Source organism: Petromyzon marinus, chromosome 36, assembly GCF_048934315.1.
Source record: "Petromyzon marinus isolate PM22_M1 ecotype Great Lakes invasive population chromosome 36, UKy_Petmar_22M1.pri1.0, whole genome shotgun sequence".
Classification (NCBI taxonomy): domain Eukaryota; kingdom Metazoa; phylum Chordata; class Hyperoartia; order Petromyzontiformes; family Petromyzontidae; genus Petromyzon; species Petromyzon marinus.
The window spans coordinates 1,698,211-1,715,369 of record NC_133702.1 but is presented as its reverse complement, the minus strand read 5'-3'; the positions used below and the strand labels follow the sequence as shown (position 1 = coordinate 1,715,369).

The following is a 17,159-nucleotide window of genomic DNA, read 5'->3' as shown; positions in this document are numbered from 1 at the left end:
TACTCGCTATCATCACTTTCCCCAACAGTCTGTTTAGGTTATACAAGGGGGGGGGGGGGGCGGTCTTTGTCTTCGTTGGGGGCAATAATAGAATTAGTCCATCTGTGTAGGTATTTGCAGTTGTGCTTTGTAGCGAAGCGCCGGATACCGTGACAGACAACACGCGGTCGAAACCGAAAACACGTCAAGGGAACATTTCCGGCACGATCGCAGGCACCTGGGTTCGATCCCTGGTCGTCATCCTCAATGCTAGCAACCACGACAGAGCCGGGCAAGCGTGGTGCTCGTCACCACCAGCACTTCAGCTACCTGTGTGGGTCTCAATGGGTGCTCCTTCACGGTGCTTTCATCTGAGAGTCTGCGAATGGGAATTTTTGAACGCGACGAGATAGCTGTGGACATATTAATTCATGTGCCAGGCAATCTACACACGCTTTGTTAAACCAGCCACAGCCTTCCCATAGACATTCTCTCGTTCGATTGGGGCCTAGATAAATTAAATGTATGATGCATCCAAATACAGACGTATCTCAAGATAATGTTTTACAAAGCCGCGTTATTGACGGTGACAATATTGACAAAGTGGCGTATAATAAGGTATTGTCTTCAGTAACTCATGTGGAGTAATTGTAAAATGTAGTGGTTAATGCATTATCGGTGTTAGTTATATATAGTCTTGTTAATTGTTTTTTGTTCTGCCATTTTATACATGTGATTACTTGCATTTTCCCAGGTTCGTGTTGAAAAATTTAAAAGTTATTTTACATATAAAGTACTCATTGTCATGTGTGTGTTCAAATTCCCCTCATCGTCATTCATCTATCTCTCCATAATCCACCTATCTCTCATAGAGGGGGGTAAAAATACCCATTTTCATTTCTCACCGCATGTATTTCAGTTGCTATTTTTTTTTTATATAACCACGAGAGGTTTATAAGCCTTTCAGTTGTTTTAAAAGACGCAGTAGATTTGAAATGGAAAATTATCTGTGAAAAAGTTGAAAAAAAAAATGTCTGGGGAGATTTGACCAATATTGCGCACCCATGTATGCATCAACCACGCTCCTTTGATATACAGAGCTTAATTCCAGCCTGCCTCAAGGCTCATTAGCAGTCTGGGAGTCGGGGGGGGGGGAGAATGAAAGGACATTGCGCTATAAATGGGTTTAAAAGAGCCCACCATTGCCTGAGCCTGTAATTAGAGCTTGCCAGAAATGAACAGTGTAATTTAGTTTATCCACAGTAATGAGGAACCCATTAGGGTCTAACACAGTAATTAAACTGTTTCCAAGGGGGTGGCTCTGTGTTTGGCACAGGGGAGGAGAGTAAGGTTAACACTCTGCAATAATGTTCAGCAGTCGGTGGTAACTGGTAAATTAATGAGGGAATACATGTCCTGCAATTGGATTTTAAACGTTGCTTGGAATAATGCTGCGATTGTAACACTTATACGGACAAAGTGCCAAAAAAGTGTATTTTCTAAAAAGATAATTCTGCGTCTGTTTAAAACACATCGTTTTTGCTGTCTGACGGTATACTTTTTTTTTCGTTAAATTCACGACGTGTTGGTCTGGGCCACTTTCGTTTTTCATTCTTGTGAGTGTGCAACGTTTATTTTTGCCGTGGAAATTTCACGCAGATACCGGTAAATAAAAAAAAATGAAAGAAAGGCTCGGCACTTCAAATTCACGAGAAAATCACCCCGCACGAAAATGAAAGGAAATGTTTTATTCCCCCAGTATTTGTTAAGCACATTCTGAGAAATATGCATTCTTGCATATTGCCATTAACTAGAAAAAATATGTGGATACGAATTTAGTTTACAGCCGAAAAGTATCTCTCTGATCCGCAATGTCTGATTCTACCAAAACTAAATATTTTGATTGCCAGACAAGAGGGGTACAGCAGGACCCTCATTATAACGACGGTTTTTATTTTGATTATCTATTCAAAAAATGCGGTTGCATGATTTTTCGACGAAATGCACAGCGATGTATCATTACCGCTCTGCAACACTACATCGCATCACTCCAATCAAGTGCATTACCCTGGCTACTTATCAAACACGTCGCTGTTATCATCATCATCATCGTCGTCGTCAAACATCGTCTTCTTCCACTTACCCTTCTCATTCGTGAAGGTGTGAACGTCTCTTCTTTCTTTGTTCTAAGCTCGGCTGATTAAAAGCGCCGGGGAGCGAGAGCAGCGGTTCTTGCCGCCGCCGCCGCCGCCGCCGCCACCGGCCGGCGCACAAAACAGAAGCGGCCACTCCAGCGGCCCGCTGCTTGCGTGGTCTCGCCCCTTGGCCCATGGCAGCGGCGGGGGCAGTTCAAGTGGCCGTCCTTAAGCTATTTATACATCGAAGGCTTTTCCGGACCGCAGGTTTCAAGTGCCTCCGTGACCCCCCAACCACCCCCCACCCCTTGCCATTGGGAGACGTTCAGAGGAGGATTTCTTGGAAATCTCCCGAGGCTCTCGAATATACGCGACACAAGGAGCCTCTGGTGGCTCTGCAAATGCAATCGGGTTGCGGGGGGTCTTTATTTAGAACCAGGTGAGGGCCAATTGAGACAAAAGACTCTCCTGCGAAGGAGTCCAATGGGTGCAATGTAAAGGAGGCACAGATCTGCGAGATGTCTATTCTGTGCAGAGGGAGAGATGGACAACAATAATACACAGGTCCTTCTGACGGGTTTTCTGGTTTGTTGCCGCGTGTTGTTCGTCACGATGTCCGACGTTTTGGCCCCGCCTGCTCTGGGGGCTTTTCCTAAAAAAATAGGCCAGATGTTTAGCTCCGTGCAGGATGCTCCCCGGCACGTGGAGAAAAACGTCGGACAGCGTGCCGAACGCGCAACTGAGTTCGGACACGCTGGGAGTTTTGTAATTATGGGTACGTTCGGTATTTGCCCTCTTCTCACTGAAAGACTTATCACCAAGGCCGCGAGGTTTTTGCAGATGGGTATAGTCTGCCAGTAGGGGGAGGGAGGGGATCCGGCGGTGATGAGGCTCTGTGGTTATATTAATGAAGTGGTTAGGGGGTTAATTTTAAAATGTATCACATTTGGACCTTGACACCGACAAACGGAATCTTTAACGTCCACTCCGAAGTGGACGCCACCTCGTTTTGGGGGGTTCACCCACGCGCAGCTCAGAATCAAAATTGCAATAATGTATTTAGACGGGAGAAATCCAATGAGCTATGAAGCTCTCTTTTACGTACGCCCAAGCGATAACCAGGGCGGCCACGTGGCTCCGACCGCGGAGCTCTGCACCAAGCGGCTACCGGCGGTGTCAGCAGCGCCACGGCCCCCTGCCTCGACAGCATTCGTGTCAGGCCGGCCAGCATGGCCCGTAATGTCCTCCTCCGGGTCTGTGCCTGCGTGCGTGCGTGGGGTGGTGGTTGGGAGGGGTTCTGCTGGGACCGGCCGGGTGGACGAGTCCTCGAAGGAGGGGGGTGATGGGGGAGGTCCGTGGGTGGGAGCAGAGGGGGGAGAGGCGACGGGAAGGAAGGTGGAGTGAGTGGGGAGGTGGAGGCGCATCGAGCCTCATTAGATGCTCGTTTGCGCCGCTTTGTGCTGCCGTGATGTCTGCTCACGGGGCCCCTCAGGGCAAGAGTGGGTGGGGGCTGGGGGCCGGTCGGTGGGGGGAGGGAGGGAGGGGGGTGACGAGGGGGTTGAGGGGCACGGGAGGGGGTCACTCGGCTCGGCACGAGGGGAAGGAGAGCGCAGAGCTCCGCTCCCTCCGTCGCTACCGGCGCAGCTTCCCCCCCCCCCCCCACTTAAAGGCGCTCGCCCACAGGCAGCGGCGGCCCGGCGCTTAGGGCAGGAAGCAAACAGCCCCCAAGCGCGCACAACGCACCGCGGATAGGAACACAACTCGGCTGTGATGGTGATGATGATCGTGGTGGTGATGATGGTGATGATGATGATCGTGATGATGATGATGATCGTGGTGGTGATGATGATGATGGCCATGACTGCAGTCTCCCTGTGGGGCCTCTATTAATCACCCATCGCTGTGGAGGTGCAATGTTATAATGCTGCCCGTTACCGGCCAGGGGATTGATTTCAATCGGAGATGTCCAGGGCTGAACTCCTGTACGTCCTGCGCCACCCTCCTTCCCCGCGCATCTTCTCGTTCTCGATGTCAGAGGCGGGCCAAGGAAGGCCCTGGGGGGGGGGGGGGGCGGGGGGGTTGGTGGTCAGAGGGGGCTTCAGAAAATTATTCCATGATAAATGAAGTCCCTCTCGTGGAGGAGGTCGCGAGATCGCCGCACGGGCATCAAGCGCGTGACGTTGCCACCGTTGAAAATGTTCGACGCGAGATCGAAGCTTCTTTAATAATAATGAGCAGAAGAAGAATGAGGAGATGTACTTTAAAGCTGCGGCCTTACCCCTCACCGCTACCAACCGAGTGACATCACTGCAACGTAACCCTTGACCTTCCAGGTTCCATTACGACATCAATGCGTTGACATCACCAGAGTGCTGAAATGACACTGCCTGATGTGAACTGCAATGTATTTTGTTCTGATTAAGGAAGCTTCAAGCGTGAGGTGAGCAGCCCGTCACTGTCTCGGCATAGTTTAGGAATTAAGAAAGGGAGGTGGGGTGTTGGTGGATTATATCTTGCTTTAAAATTTCCTCAGTCTTGGTTCAACAATTCGATATATAAGAACGAATGATTATTTGTATCTGGCTATTGTTATTGAAGTGCACGTGTAATGTTATTATTGTTATCGTTCGGGAAGTCTAATTAGTTCTACGATTCTATTATAACTGCCATTGTTCAACCGACTTTTTAGGTTGCATGTGTGTCGTGCCTTATAAGTCAATTAGCTATCCCTGGTGATTTTTCCTTCATATTAATAAATACGCTTTCTCAGTTGGTACTATGAATGACTACGTTGGCACTTGCATATGGTCTGTTTGATTGTTTATTTGTGACCTTGAATGGTCTGCGAGTTCACCTTACCGGTGTGAAATAATCACCTGTGTCTGAGTGCAGGTTTTGCTCTCGGAAGTTAAAATCCGTATGGGGGTTGATTGTTTTCCATCATCCTCCCAGCATCAGCGAGGTAGATACCCACTCTGGGGTGGGTCATCCCTTTTAGGCGCAGGCTTCTCCGCCATGTGAATGTGGAATTTCCGTCATTATCAGAGGGGGTGACCAACCCAGGCCAATGCCACCTCACTGATCGATGGTTTTAGCAGGAGATACATTTCCTCTTCCACGGTCATTAGTCATAAGCAATCACTCATATTTAATTTAAGATATGTATTGTATATAATGTACTAATGAGCATACATATTATGTTATTGGTGATGCTTATGATTCCTGGATTATAATAAAAATGTCATAATGCATTATCTAATTCGTGGAGGTGGTGCAGCAGTTAGTGCACTGCACCCTGATCCCGTCAACTTGAGTTTGATTCCCGCTCACGGCTAACATCAGTGGCGAGCGGAATGTGAACCGGCACGGGTCCCACCCTACACCAGCCCGTGTTGACTGACGGGCGTGGTGAAGTATGGTCAAACAACCCCCCATTGTCTGACACCGACACGCGGATCAACCATGTACAGTAAATATATATCTTAAGTATTTATATCTTATTCATGGTAACTGCTTTGTGGCGTGTGATTAAATGCATTGCGTTAGCTTCTGTTGTCCGCGCAGAGGTGGCCTGTGACATAAGTAATCGTTTAACTTTCAGACATAACACAGACTATCACAGTGCATATGCATTTTCATGATCCATGCTATATGTGTTCATGTTCATGTCTACGTATATATGTGTGCATGTATACACACATGTATTGGAAAACTGCATTTCCAATATATATGACCGTGTGTGTACAAATACGCTTATAAACACAGTGTGCCTGTGGGTGTGTGAATATCATGTGCGCGTCTTTATGATTATCAGTAGGTCGATTAAGCCTAAAATGAGTACCTGGCACTTTGTGTAAGCATCGCCACTGGGGAGACAAATGCGGCCGGGCGTGGTTCTGGCCACCCACCACCTCGCGTGTGCCGTGCTGACTTTCTTAGGCGCTCGCCTTCAGCACTCGCCCCAAAGAAAGTGTGTCAAGGCTATACGGGGGATCTTTCTCTTTGTATGAGTCGGCACATGCATCTGTCACCTCTCGCATCTACTCACCATCCACGAAAGTTATGCACATTCAACACAGCAGCAGCGTATGTTAATATACCCGTATATAATGTTCGATATATTTTGCCAAATGTTTTTTTTTATGGGCACACGGTGTCCCTTTTGTTCTTGTTAATGGAGCTGACAGAATTACATAAACCGCACGATGGTAAAAAAAAGTATTTTGTTCGTCGTGAATTCGCCCACCCCCCATCCCATCGCTCCTTCATTCCGATGCTTTTTGTCTCAGCGTACGTGCACACTTAGCATTGACAGCAGACAGATTAATAGTCTGTAATGAAAACGTGTGAAATACACATTGACCATTACTGCCAATGCTGCTGGGCAGCCTTTGGTCAACTGCAATCTTTTAGGCATCCTGCTTCATATGCAGATGGCATTGGACACACGCACACAGCACACGCACACACAGCACACACGCACACACAGCACACACACACGCAGCACGCACACACACACGCAGCACACACAGCACACACACACACGCACACACCCTCTCACACACACACGCACACGCAGGCACACACACAGCACACACACGCACAGACACACGCACACACACACAGGCACACACACAGCACACAGCACACACAGCACACACGCACACGCAGGCACACACACACGCAGGCACACACACACACAGCACACACACGCACACCACACACACCACACACCACACACACGCCGCACACCACAAACACGCCGCACACCACACACACCGCACAACGCACACCACACACACAGCACACACACGCACACCACACACACCACACACCACACACACACCACACCACACACACACCACACCACACACACGCCGCACACCACACACACGCCGCACACCACACACACACACCGCACAACGCACACCACACACACAGCACACACACACACAGCACACACACACACGCACAGCACACACACGCACAGCACACGGGGAGAGTGAGGGGGCGGTGGGGAGGGGGAAGGAAAAAATATCCCCGCGCCTGCTATACAACTCAAGTACATTACACTTGTAATTATCGTGTCATAAACTAAAACGCAACTGAAAGCGTCTGTAAAAATTAAATTTATGGCATGTCAGGGAAAGATAATAACCAAGCAAGCTATTAATTTTCCTGCCTTCATTTAACTAGACTTGATGTATGTCTGACAGGATAGGGTCTAGATAATATAATTTGCATTTAGTGCATCCGCACCAGGAGCAGACGTATTCATTGGCCACCTAAATCTCTGGGCACAGGGCTCCCCGTGCTTTCTGAAACAGCCGACCGGAAAAACTGTCATAATGCGAGCTGTTCGTCACGGGCTTGTGTAGCTGTTAACATGCATTTCAGGCGTATTAATATTCATCAGCACGCATCGGCTTGGAGAGCGGCAGTTTAGATTGCAGGATTTTTTTTTTCCTTAAGGCTGATTGGTACCCGCTGCTAGACAATACGGGCAGCCTCTTCTGACGGCGTCTGGTGCCTCCGTAGCACGATCGCGCATCGGGGCGCCTCAGATTAAGAGGTAAGGTGTGCGCTACTTTTTGTGTTTCTTAATTTGCGTTTTCTTCACCCCCACCCCCTCGTGAAATGCACCCTCCTTTTTGCGTGGGTCTGGGAAATTAAACGAGTCGCCGTTAAAATTGTACAATTGAAAAAAAGACGGCGGCGGAAATGTTTGGCCGGCGTTTTGTCGACGTTGTTAGTGCTCGGTGCTGGTTGTTTATAAATCGATTGCCGCACGGTGTTGATCTCGTGCGCGTTTAATTGCGATTGCCGGTTCAAATGTGGCGGCGCTTGTTTTCGTTCGAGTAAAATGTGCGTCGTTTTAGTGCTTTTTGTATTTTTTTTGTATTACAAAATGATCCCTGTTACTCGACGTAATAATTGGCGCACTTGCACACGCACGCACGCACGCACGCGTTCACATGAGTGTATATAAATATATATTCATCATCATACGTTCTGTGCAATTAATTTAACAGATAAACCCCGTGATGTTTGTGCCCAGAGCACACACAATGGCATGGCCATATTTTATGCAAACCTGCATTTTAAACCAAAAATTACATTTCATCAACAAAGAACACGGCGATTGTACAATTACCAACATTCGTTTAATTTTAATCTCCTTCTTCCGGGGATATAATAGATGCCAACAGCTGAAGACCTGAGGTGTGAAATGTAAGCGCTTGTGAAAGGTGGTGGTGGCATAGGTGAAAGAATTGCCCAATATACACAAAATATACGCATATATTTTTCACCTGTGGTCATTAAACATTCCCTCGAATTAAATCACAAAGATAAGCAGGTCGGCAGGATCCACACTCTCAATTAATTAATTCCTATGGGCATTAAATCCCATTATGAGTTAAAAACTATACACATCCTGGGATAGCGTTTGAATGTATATATTATTATTTTTTATTTACAAACACATTCAGTTCATGCTGCTGCAGTCAAAAAAAATAATAATGTTGCGAACAATGTGACAAAAATGCGCACCGACGGGACAAAAAATTACCAGATCACGTCGAACAACGCGAACGTGATTCCATCAATGTCCGTTTGTCAATACATGTTCCTCTTATTTTTCTTAATGTCATCTGACGGACGTTGCCACGTGTGATTTGTGGCGATTGGTGATTTCGCTAAAACCCTGCGAGCCGCGTGGCCGATAGGAGGGTCGTGCGCACGCGGAAACCCACCGGGATGCAACGGCAGGAAGCTCACGCGGTCACGATCGCGTCCCCGGCAAGGTTCCCCGGAAAGGTTCCCGCGCGCGATTCCGCGCCCGCCCGCCCGCCCGCCCGCCCACCCCCCCGCCACCCGTCCAACGGCGGCGTCGACGGCGCGACAGAGCGGCGGACGCGCGTCGGACGATCCCGCATGCTAACCGGCGGGCGGCGAACGCGTGATAAAGTTTGACCTTCATTTGTGGCTTTAAATTAAGGTAGATAAGCTGAGGGAGGCAATCAGGGTGCGAGGAGCTTATTGACTGCAGAATGAGAATGGCCGAGGTTATGAGATCGTTCTTCGCCCGGAGGCAATGATATAAGAAATTAATGCACGGCGGAGGGTCACCGTGCTTGGATATTGCGCGCGGCGCACCGCGGAAGATGCCACACGCCACCGGGGCTCTTTCCCCCCGCAGAGCGCTTTCGCTGGGGCAGTCGGGCGGCGACAGATACACGCGAGCGTTCTCGTGCGGCGGATTTCACTCCGCTTTTAATTACAAACGTGTGGTCGCCTGCAGAGCACCTTTTTTTGGGGGGGCGCCGCGATTTCCTCCACTCGGCGCAGCGCAGGTTTTAACTCTCGACCGCTGGCTTCGCTTCCCGGCGGCTCCCGTCGCCGTTTGCCCGGGACGTTGAATCGCGCGGAGAGCCCTCGTTAAGCGCGCACGTTGGTGCTTGCTTAAAAAATGTACGCCACTCTGGGTGCGTTCTCGTCATGGCAGTGCCAAGTTGTTGTTACGTGCTAAGCCACGCACTCTGGTCACGTGCGCGCGTGCGTGCGTGTTAAATTAATATCCAAAATGTTGTAGCCACTGGCTGTTGTGATATTTGTTTTGCACAATTGCAAAATTCAACAATTGTGATCGTTGTCAGGAATGTAGATTATGCATATGGAATTACACATTATTATATTGCCGACTTATTTTTGTTTTTATTCTGCCTGACAATATATTTGTCTCTGTTATATACTACTTTTTTGCATTTCATTGTACTGTTTAAACTTATAATCATGGGGTTGTGAGTTCAAATCCTGACCCCCATAATCATCACGGTCACCATTTTCATTATCGCTCCTTAATCGCCACAATCTTCCCATTATTGCCATCACCATAATCACATTTTCATCATCACATGATTAATTATACAATGCAATGTCGATTCGTATATCATCTGAACAACCACATCTCAAGTGGTTGCACAAAACAGTGGGCGTGTTTATTTCACAGAGAGGAGGAGGCAGTTAGTTACAGAGAGAAGGAGGCAGTCAGTTACAGAGAGAAGGAGGCAGTCAGTCACAGAAAGAAGGAGACAGTCAGTTACAGAGAGGAGGAGGCAGTCAGTCACAGAGAGAAGGAGGCAGTCAGTCACAGAGAGAAGGAGGCAGTCAGTTACAGAGAGGAGACAGTCAGTTACAGAGAGAAGGGGGCAGTCAGTTACAGAGAGAAGGAGACAGTCAGTTACAGAGAGAAGGAGGCAGTCAGTTACAGAGAGAGGGAGACAGTCAGTTACAGAGAGAGGGAGACAGTCAGTCACAGAGAGAAGGAGACAGTCAGTTACAGAGAGAAGGAGACAGTCAGTTACAGAGAGAAGGAGGCAGTCAGTTACAGAGAGAAGGAGGCAGTCAGTCACAGAGAGAGGGAGGCAATCAGTTACAGAGAGAAGGAGACAGTCAGTCACAGAGAGAAGGAGACAGTCAGTTAGAGAGAAGGAGACAGTCAGTCACAGAGAGAAGGAGACAGTCAGTCACAGAGAGAAGGAGGCAGTCAGTTACAGAGAGGAGGCAGTCAGTTACAGAGAGAAGGAGGCAGTCAGTCACAGAGAGAAGGAGACAGTCAGTTACAGAGAGGAGGAGGCAGTCAGTCACAGAGAGAAGGAGGCAGTCAGTCACAGAGAGAAGGAGGCAGTCAGTTACAGAGAGGAGACAGTCAGTTACAGAGAGAAGGAGACAGTCAGTTACAGAGAGAAGGAGACAGTCAGTTACAGAGAGAAGGAGGCAGTCAGTTACAGAGAGAAGGAGGCAGTCAGTCACAGAGAGAGGGAGGCAGTCAGTTACAGAGAGAAGGAGACAGTCACAGAGAGAAGGAGACAGTCAGTTACAGAGAGAAGGAGGCAGTCAGTTACAGAGAGAAGGGGGCAGTCAGTTACAGAGAGAAGCAGGCAGTCAGTTACAGAGAGAGGGAGACAGTCAGTTACAGAGAGAGGGAGACAGTCAGTCACAGAGAGAAGGGGGCAGTCAGTTACAGAGAGAAGGAGGCAGTCAGTCACAGAGAGAAGGAGACAGTCAGTCACAGAGAGAAGGAGACATTCAGTCACAGAGAGTAGGGGGCAGTCAGTCACAGAGAGAAGGAGACAGTCAGTTACAGAGAGAAGGAGGCAGTCAGTTACAGAGAGAGGGAGACAGTCAGTTACAGAGAGAGGGAGACAGTCAGTCACAGAGAGAAGGAGGCAGTCAGTTACAGAGAGAAGGAGACAGTCAGTCACAGAGAGAAGGAGACAGTCAGTTACAGAGAGAAGGAGGCAGTCAGTTACAGAGAGAAGGAGGCAGTCAGTTACAGAGAGAGGGAGAGAGAACAGGAGGGATCTCAAGCGTGGATTTGAGCATGGGTACAGAATCGACGACACTCATCATCATGATCGTGATCACATCATCGCCGTCATCGTCATCACCGCAGTTGAGTTCACATTGTGGTTCAGAGTCAACTTAACCCATCACCCCTCCGAGGTCAATGCAATCAGTACCACTTTGCGGGAAATCAAGAGTGGCTCGTATAGTAAAGTAGAATTTCCATCTGTGCCTCATGGCCAACAAAGCAGATGACTGCCATCCAATCCTAATCTTAGCATCCTTGATGTATCTGACACGAGTAAAGCAACGTCCTTAACGGGTTTTTTTTATAACCATCGAACAAAAATGGTCACTGCATCGTGTGCTTTCAGATGTGCTTCTGCGGCCGTCTGGAACGCTCCGTTATTAGTAAGCCACTGCAGCTACGCACTTGTATATCTAGATTGAAAAATAATTGCTTTACACTGTTTAGTTTGTTGTCCTTCCCCCACGCATGCCATTAGCGCAGTTGGCTAACTACGGTGCAAAATAAGTTTAACATACACACGTGCATACGACGTAAACAAACGACTCTACGTTACGTGCGAAAATGAAATCGATGGGCAAACGCCACCGCTCGGACCAGGCGACCGAGCGCCGTTCACTGTCAAGTACACGCGGTGCACGACATTAAGGGATGCGCGAGGCATCCGTGCACCGCTCTGTGATCTCAGTGACCCGCCTTAGATGCCTGGCCGCACGCAGCAGATGTAGCATGCGGTATCAGAACCCGTGCTAGGTCAACTCGCCCTTAAATGAGTACCTGGTGCGTTAACCATCAGCGCTATGGAGTTGCGGCCTGCCTGTCCCCACTTGTGCGATGCTGGTGCTAGTAATAATAGGTGCTCACTCACCGCACTTTCCCCTGTAGGCTTAAGCTGAAGAGGTGTTATTTGTGTGTGTGTGTGTGCGCGTGTGCCCGCGTGTGTGTGGGGAGCGGTAGTGGAACGGTTCACGCGCTGCGCTGCACTACGAACCCGGCCACCCGAGTTCGATGCCCGCCCACGGCCAACACCGATGACGACTATCTGAATCGGTCCCGGGTCTCCCCTAGGTCGACTCAGCCTCAAATTAATACCTGGTGCAATGTGTAAACATCGCCACTGGGGAGACAAAGGCGGGTAGGCGTGGTGCAGGCCACCCACCCCCTCGTGAGCTGTCCCGGCCTTATACGTTCTCACTGACAGCACTTGCCTCAACAGTCCGTCCACGCTATATGGGGGATCTTTGTGTGCCACGCATGTGTGCGTGAAAATAATTTCTCCGCAAAGTACAAAAGCTGCTTAATGAAATATTGCGTTCGGCTTACACAAGCGAGTGTGGATGCAGATTTACCACCAGTGTGGGCACAGATTTACGCAGGCATTATTACGGCATCCACCTGGTATGAATGCAGCTTTGCAGGAGCATGAACACGGCATTAGATAGGTCTTAGGCCAGCCCTTGTTATGGACTTAAGTATCAACATGAAATTAATTCAGGCCTACATGAGCTCTCGTGGGCAAAGGTGTTTTTTAGTAATTACACAGACGTGTTCTCATAAAAAACAGTTCCAGCAGACCATGTTTCAGGCTGTGCATTGACATGTACAGTCCATAAGTACCTATGTATGTTGGACTTCTTTCGCACAGTATGCAGCGAGCCGTGCTGAATTTGAGGGCTCTCCGCTGTTCTTCGGATGTTTTTTTTGGGCGCCGTGGTTTCTTCCAGCAGGCAAAACAACTCAACGGGGAATTGGATAAACATTGCAAATTCAGGGAATGATTTCCCGGGTGAATAAAATAAAAAAAAAGTTCAAGTGACCCCGACCACTCCGATGGGTGCAGGGATAGTGCGGGGATCTGGATGGATGATTGCCGAAAGTCAATCTTGCGTCGAGTTTTTGAACTCTCAATCATTTCGAACGTAAGTCGAGTACTCTGCTACATTTCCACCGGCTCAGATGCAGGTGGAAATGTTTAAGAGTACTAGACCAAGACGGTCACCACATCGCGCACTTTCACGTGCGCTTCTGTTTGTCTGGAATGCTCTTCCTTCTGATATTATTGAGCCACTGGAGCTATGCCACATTTAAATATAGATCTATAGAACTGCCTTTTGTTTTTAGTTTGTTGTTCTTCCCCCCACACCTCCGATTAGCACGGTCTGCTACGTGCGGTGTGAAAGAAGTTCAACATACATACAGTGAGGGAAAAAAGCATTTGATCCCCTGCTGATTTTGTACGTTTGCCCAGTGACAAAGAAATGATCAGTCTATAATTTTAATGGTAGGTTTATTTGAACAGTGAGAAACTGAATAACAACAACAAAAATCCAGAAAAACGCATGTCAAAAATGTTATAAATTAAATTGCATTTTAATGAGGGAAATAAGTATTTGACCCCTCTGCAAAACATGACTTAGTACTTGGTGGCAAAACCCTTGTTGGCAATCACAGAGGTCAGACGTTTCTTGTAGTTGGCCACCAGGTTTGCACACATCTCAGGAGGGATTTTGTCCCACGCTCTGCAGATCTTCTCCAAGTCATTAAGGTTTCGGGGCTGACATTTGGCAACTCGAACCTTCAGCTCCCTCCACAGATTTTCTATGGGATTAAGGTCTGGAGACTGGCCAGGCCACTCCAGGACCTTAATGTGCTTCTTCTTGAGCCACTCCTTTGTTACCTTGGCCGTGTGTTTTGGGTCATTGTCATGCTGGAATACCCATCCACGACCCATTTTCAATGCCCTGGCTGAGGGAAGGAGGTTCTCACCCAAGATTTGATGGTACATGGCCCCGTCCATCGTCCCTTTGATGAGGTGAAGTTGTCCTGACCCCTTAGCAGAAAAACACCCCAAAGCAATGTTTCCACCTCCATGTTTGACGGTGTGGATGGTGTTCTTGGGGTCATAGGCAGCATTCATCCTCCTCCAAACACGGCGAGTTGAGTTGATGCCAAAGAGCTTCATTTTGGTCTCATCTGACCACAACACTTTCACCCAGTTGTCCTCTGAATCATTCAGATGTTCATTGGCAAACTTCAGACGGGCATGTATATGTGCTTTCTTGAGCAGGGGGACCTTGCGGGCGCTGCAGGAATTCAGTCCTTCACGGCGTAGTGTGTTACCAATTGTTTTCTTGGTGACTATGGTCCCAGCTGCCTTGAGATCATTGACAAGATCCTCCCGTGTAGTTCTGGGCTGATTCCTCACCGTTCTCATGGTCATTGACACTCCACGAGGTGAGATCTTGCATGGAGCCCCAGGCCGAGGGAGATTGACAGTTCTTTTGTGTTTCTTCCATTTGCGAATAATCGTACCAACTGTTGTCACCTTCTCACCAAGCTGCTTGGCAATGGTCTTGTAGCCCATTCCAGCCTTGTGTAGGTCTACAATCTTGTCCCTGACATCCTTGGAGAGCTCTTTGGTCTTGGCCATGGTGGAGAGTTTGGAATCTGATTGATTGATTGCGTTTGTGGACAGGTGTCTTTTATACAGGTAACAAGCTGAGATTAGGAGCACTCCCTTTAAGAGTGTGCTCCTAATCTCAGCTCGTTACCTGTATAAAAGACACCTGGGAGCCAGAAATCTTTCTGATTGAGAGGGGGTCAAATACTTATATCCCGCATTGAAATGCAAATCAATTTATCACATTTTTGACATGCTTTTTTCTGGATTTTGTTGTTGTTATTCTGTCTCTCACTGTTCAAATAAACCTACCATTAAAATTATAGACTGATCATTCTTTGTCAGTGGGCAAACGTACAAAATCAGCAGAGGATCAAATACTTTTTTTTCCCTCGCTGTACGTGCATGCAATTCACTCATCGAAACAGAATCTGAAGCTCAAGAGTGCATTTCCCGAGTAAAATTCATTGCGCTAAAAAGCTCTATTGCAAGGGTGACTCAAAACCAAGAGGTTGACCACCACGAGTACCATGGCATGACACCTGCCTGAACCATGCACGCCATTCGCGCGCGTGTTCCACCAACCCCACTGACGGGAACCAAAACCCGCTTGTGTCTCCTCCGCAGGTGCCCGTGTCAATGGCCATGATGACGCCGCAAGTGATCACCCCACAGCAGATGCAGCAGCTGCTCCAGCAGCAGGTGCTGTCTCCGCAGCAGCTGCAAGCGCTCCTCCAGCAGCAGCAGAATGTCATGATACAGCAGGTGAGTCGGCAGGGCGCCCCACACGCACGCACGCACAACAACAACCGCCATTCGCCACTAAGTGGTGGTGATGTCACCACGACGCTTGTGCCAGGCCATGTGCACCTTGAGGCCACGTGAAATGTCGAACGCCCGCTGGCAGGAGGTCACGGGGCAGACCCAAGTGCCACGGGTCGACTGACTAAGATGACTGAGATGACTGGCTGATGCACCACCTGTGCCCCCTACTGTGCCAACCTGCTGTGCTTTAGCCACCCGGCGCTCCGCTCGTTGTTGTGAGCGTCGCTCCTCCGCCCTCCGTTGTTGTTGGAGGGCAACTGCCTCCAACTGCCCAGTAACGTCCTTCACGAGCCTCCTCCACAGAGGTCGATCTTGACACCGCTGGTATCACTCATCGGCAAGTCCACTCAGCTCCACGTCCTCCTGTACCACATCACTCCATCTCTTCTCTAGCCTGTGCCGCGCCCGTTTAGCCCCCTCCATCCGGCCGAACAAAAGCTGTTTCGTCATGCGGTGTCTGGGCATGCGGGCTACATGACCCAGTCAACGCAGCCTTGCCTGCCGGAGGAGCTCACCGATGGGACCTTGCCCAGATCTTTCAAAGATTTGTGAGCTCCTCACACAATCCAGCCTGGTTAAACCCAGGATGGATCGTAGGCAGGCTAACCTAATGTTTCTAACCGGCGAAGATGTTCCATTAGGGTGTTCCACGTTTCGCAAGCATAGAGAAGGGAGGGAATGACCATGGCCGAGAAGACCTGAAGCTTAGTGCGGAGCGACAGACCAGGTAGCTTCCACACAGCGTTACGCAACCGATGAAAAGATATTTCCGCTTGACTGATTCGGAGTGAGACCTCTGCTGTTAAACTGGAGCCGGTCATAAGCACACTGCCCAGGTATGGGAAACTCTCCACTCTCTCCACAACTGCCCCATCACCGATTGGGAGTTGTGGGGGTGGAGTGTCCGATGGTACAAAATACCTAGGCAGCTGCTTAGTTTTGGTGGGGCTGATGGTAAGGCCCCATCTCTTAGTGGCACACTCCAGTCTCAGCAGCAGCGTCTCCAACTCCTCCTCTGAATGAGCAGCTATTAACAAATAATCTGCATACATAACGTGGTTGAGCAATAGGGAGCCATCCCTTGACCACACCCGGGCATCGATCAGCCTCCCATTATATCTGTACCAAATGGAGATTCCCCCGGTACAGCTATTGAAGGCTTCACGAACTACGTGGTCAAGATACGCACACACGCGCGCACACACGCGTACGCACACACACACACACGCTCGCGCGCCTCGCGTGCGTTTCGGGGGCGGGTCAGGGGAAGAGGGGGGGGGGGTGACGGTTTGGGTGGCGACGGTGGCCACCGCGTCGCAATGCTTTCCCTGCGAATGGACCACGGTCGTCGTGCTCACGTCCCCTACGTTAAAGTGGGAGATTAAAGCTGCAAAGCCGCAGTAGGGCCATTGTGGCCACGCAAAGCTGCCCTGTGGGCCACATG

At 49.2% G+C, this 17,159-nt stretch overlaps 2 protein-coding genes across 16 annotated transcripts in view; both read left to right on the top strand.

The window, feature by feature from the left end:
- LOC116949418 (forkhead box protein P1-like) overlaps positions 1 to 17,159 on the top strand; it is a 432,818-nt gene that overhangs the window by 258,414 nt on the left and 157,245 nt on the right. For 14 of the 15 annotated variants that reach the window (XM_076072004.1, XM_076072003.1, XM_076072007.1 and 11 more), the window contains one exon: positions 15,518 to 15,655. In XM_076072004.1, the coding sequence (XP_075928119.1) occupies positions 15,518 to 15,655 (138 nt within the window). Of the gene's footprint in view, positions 1 to 7,172; positions 7,687 to 15,517; positions 15,656 to 17,159 lie in introns of those variants that run through there. The other variant, XM_076072015.1, reaches the window with a different exon arrangement.
- Positions 10,077 to 11,325, top strand: LOC142930102 (uncharacterized; the record flags this gene model as incomplete). Its single annotated transcript, XM_076072141.1, has 2 exons — positions 10,077 to 10,919; positions 10,955 to 11,325. Coding segments are annotated over 2 exons (1,110 nt in total), but the record flags the coding sequence as incomplete, so codon positions are not given.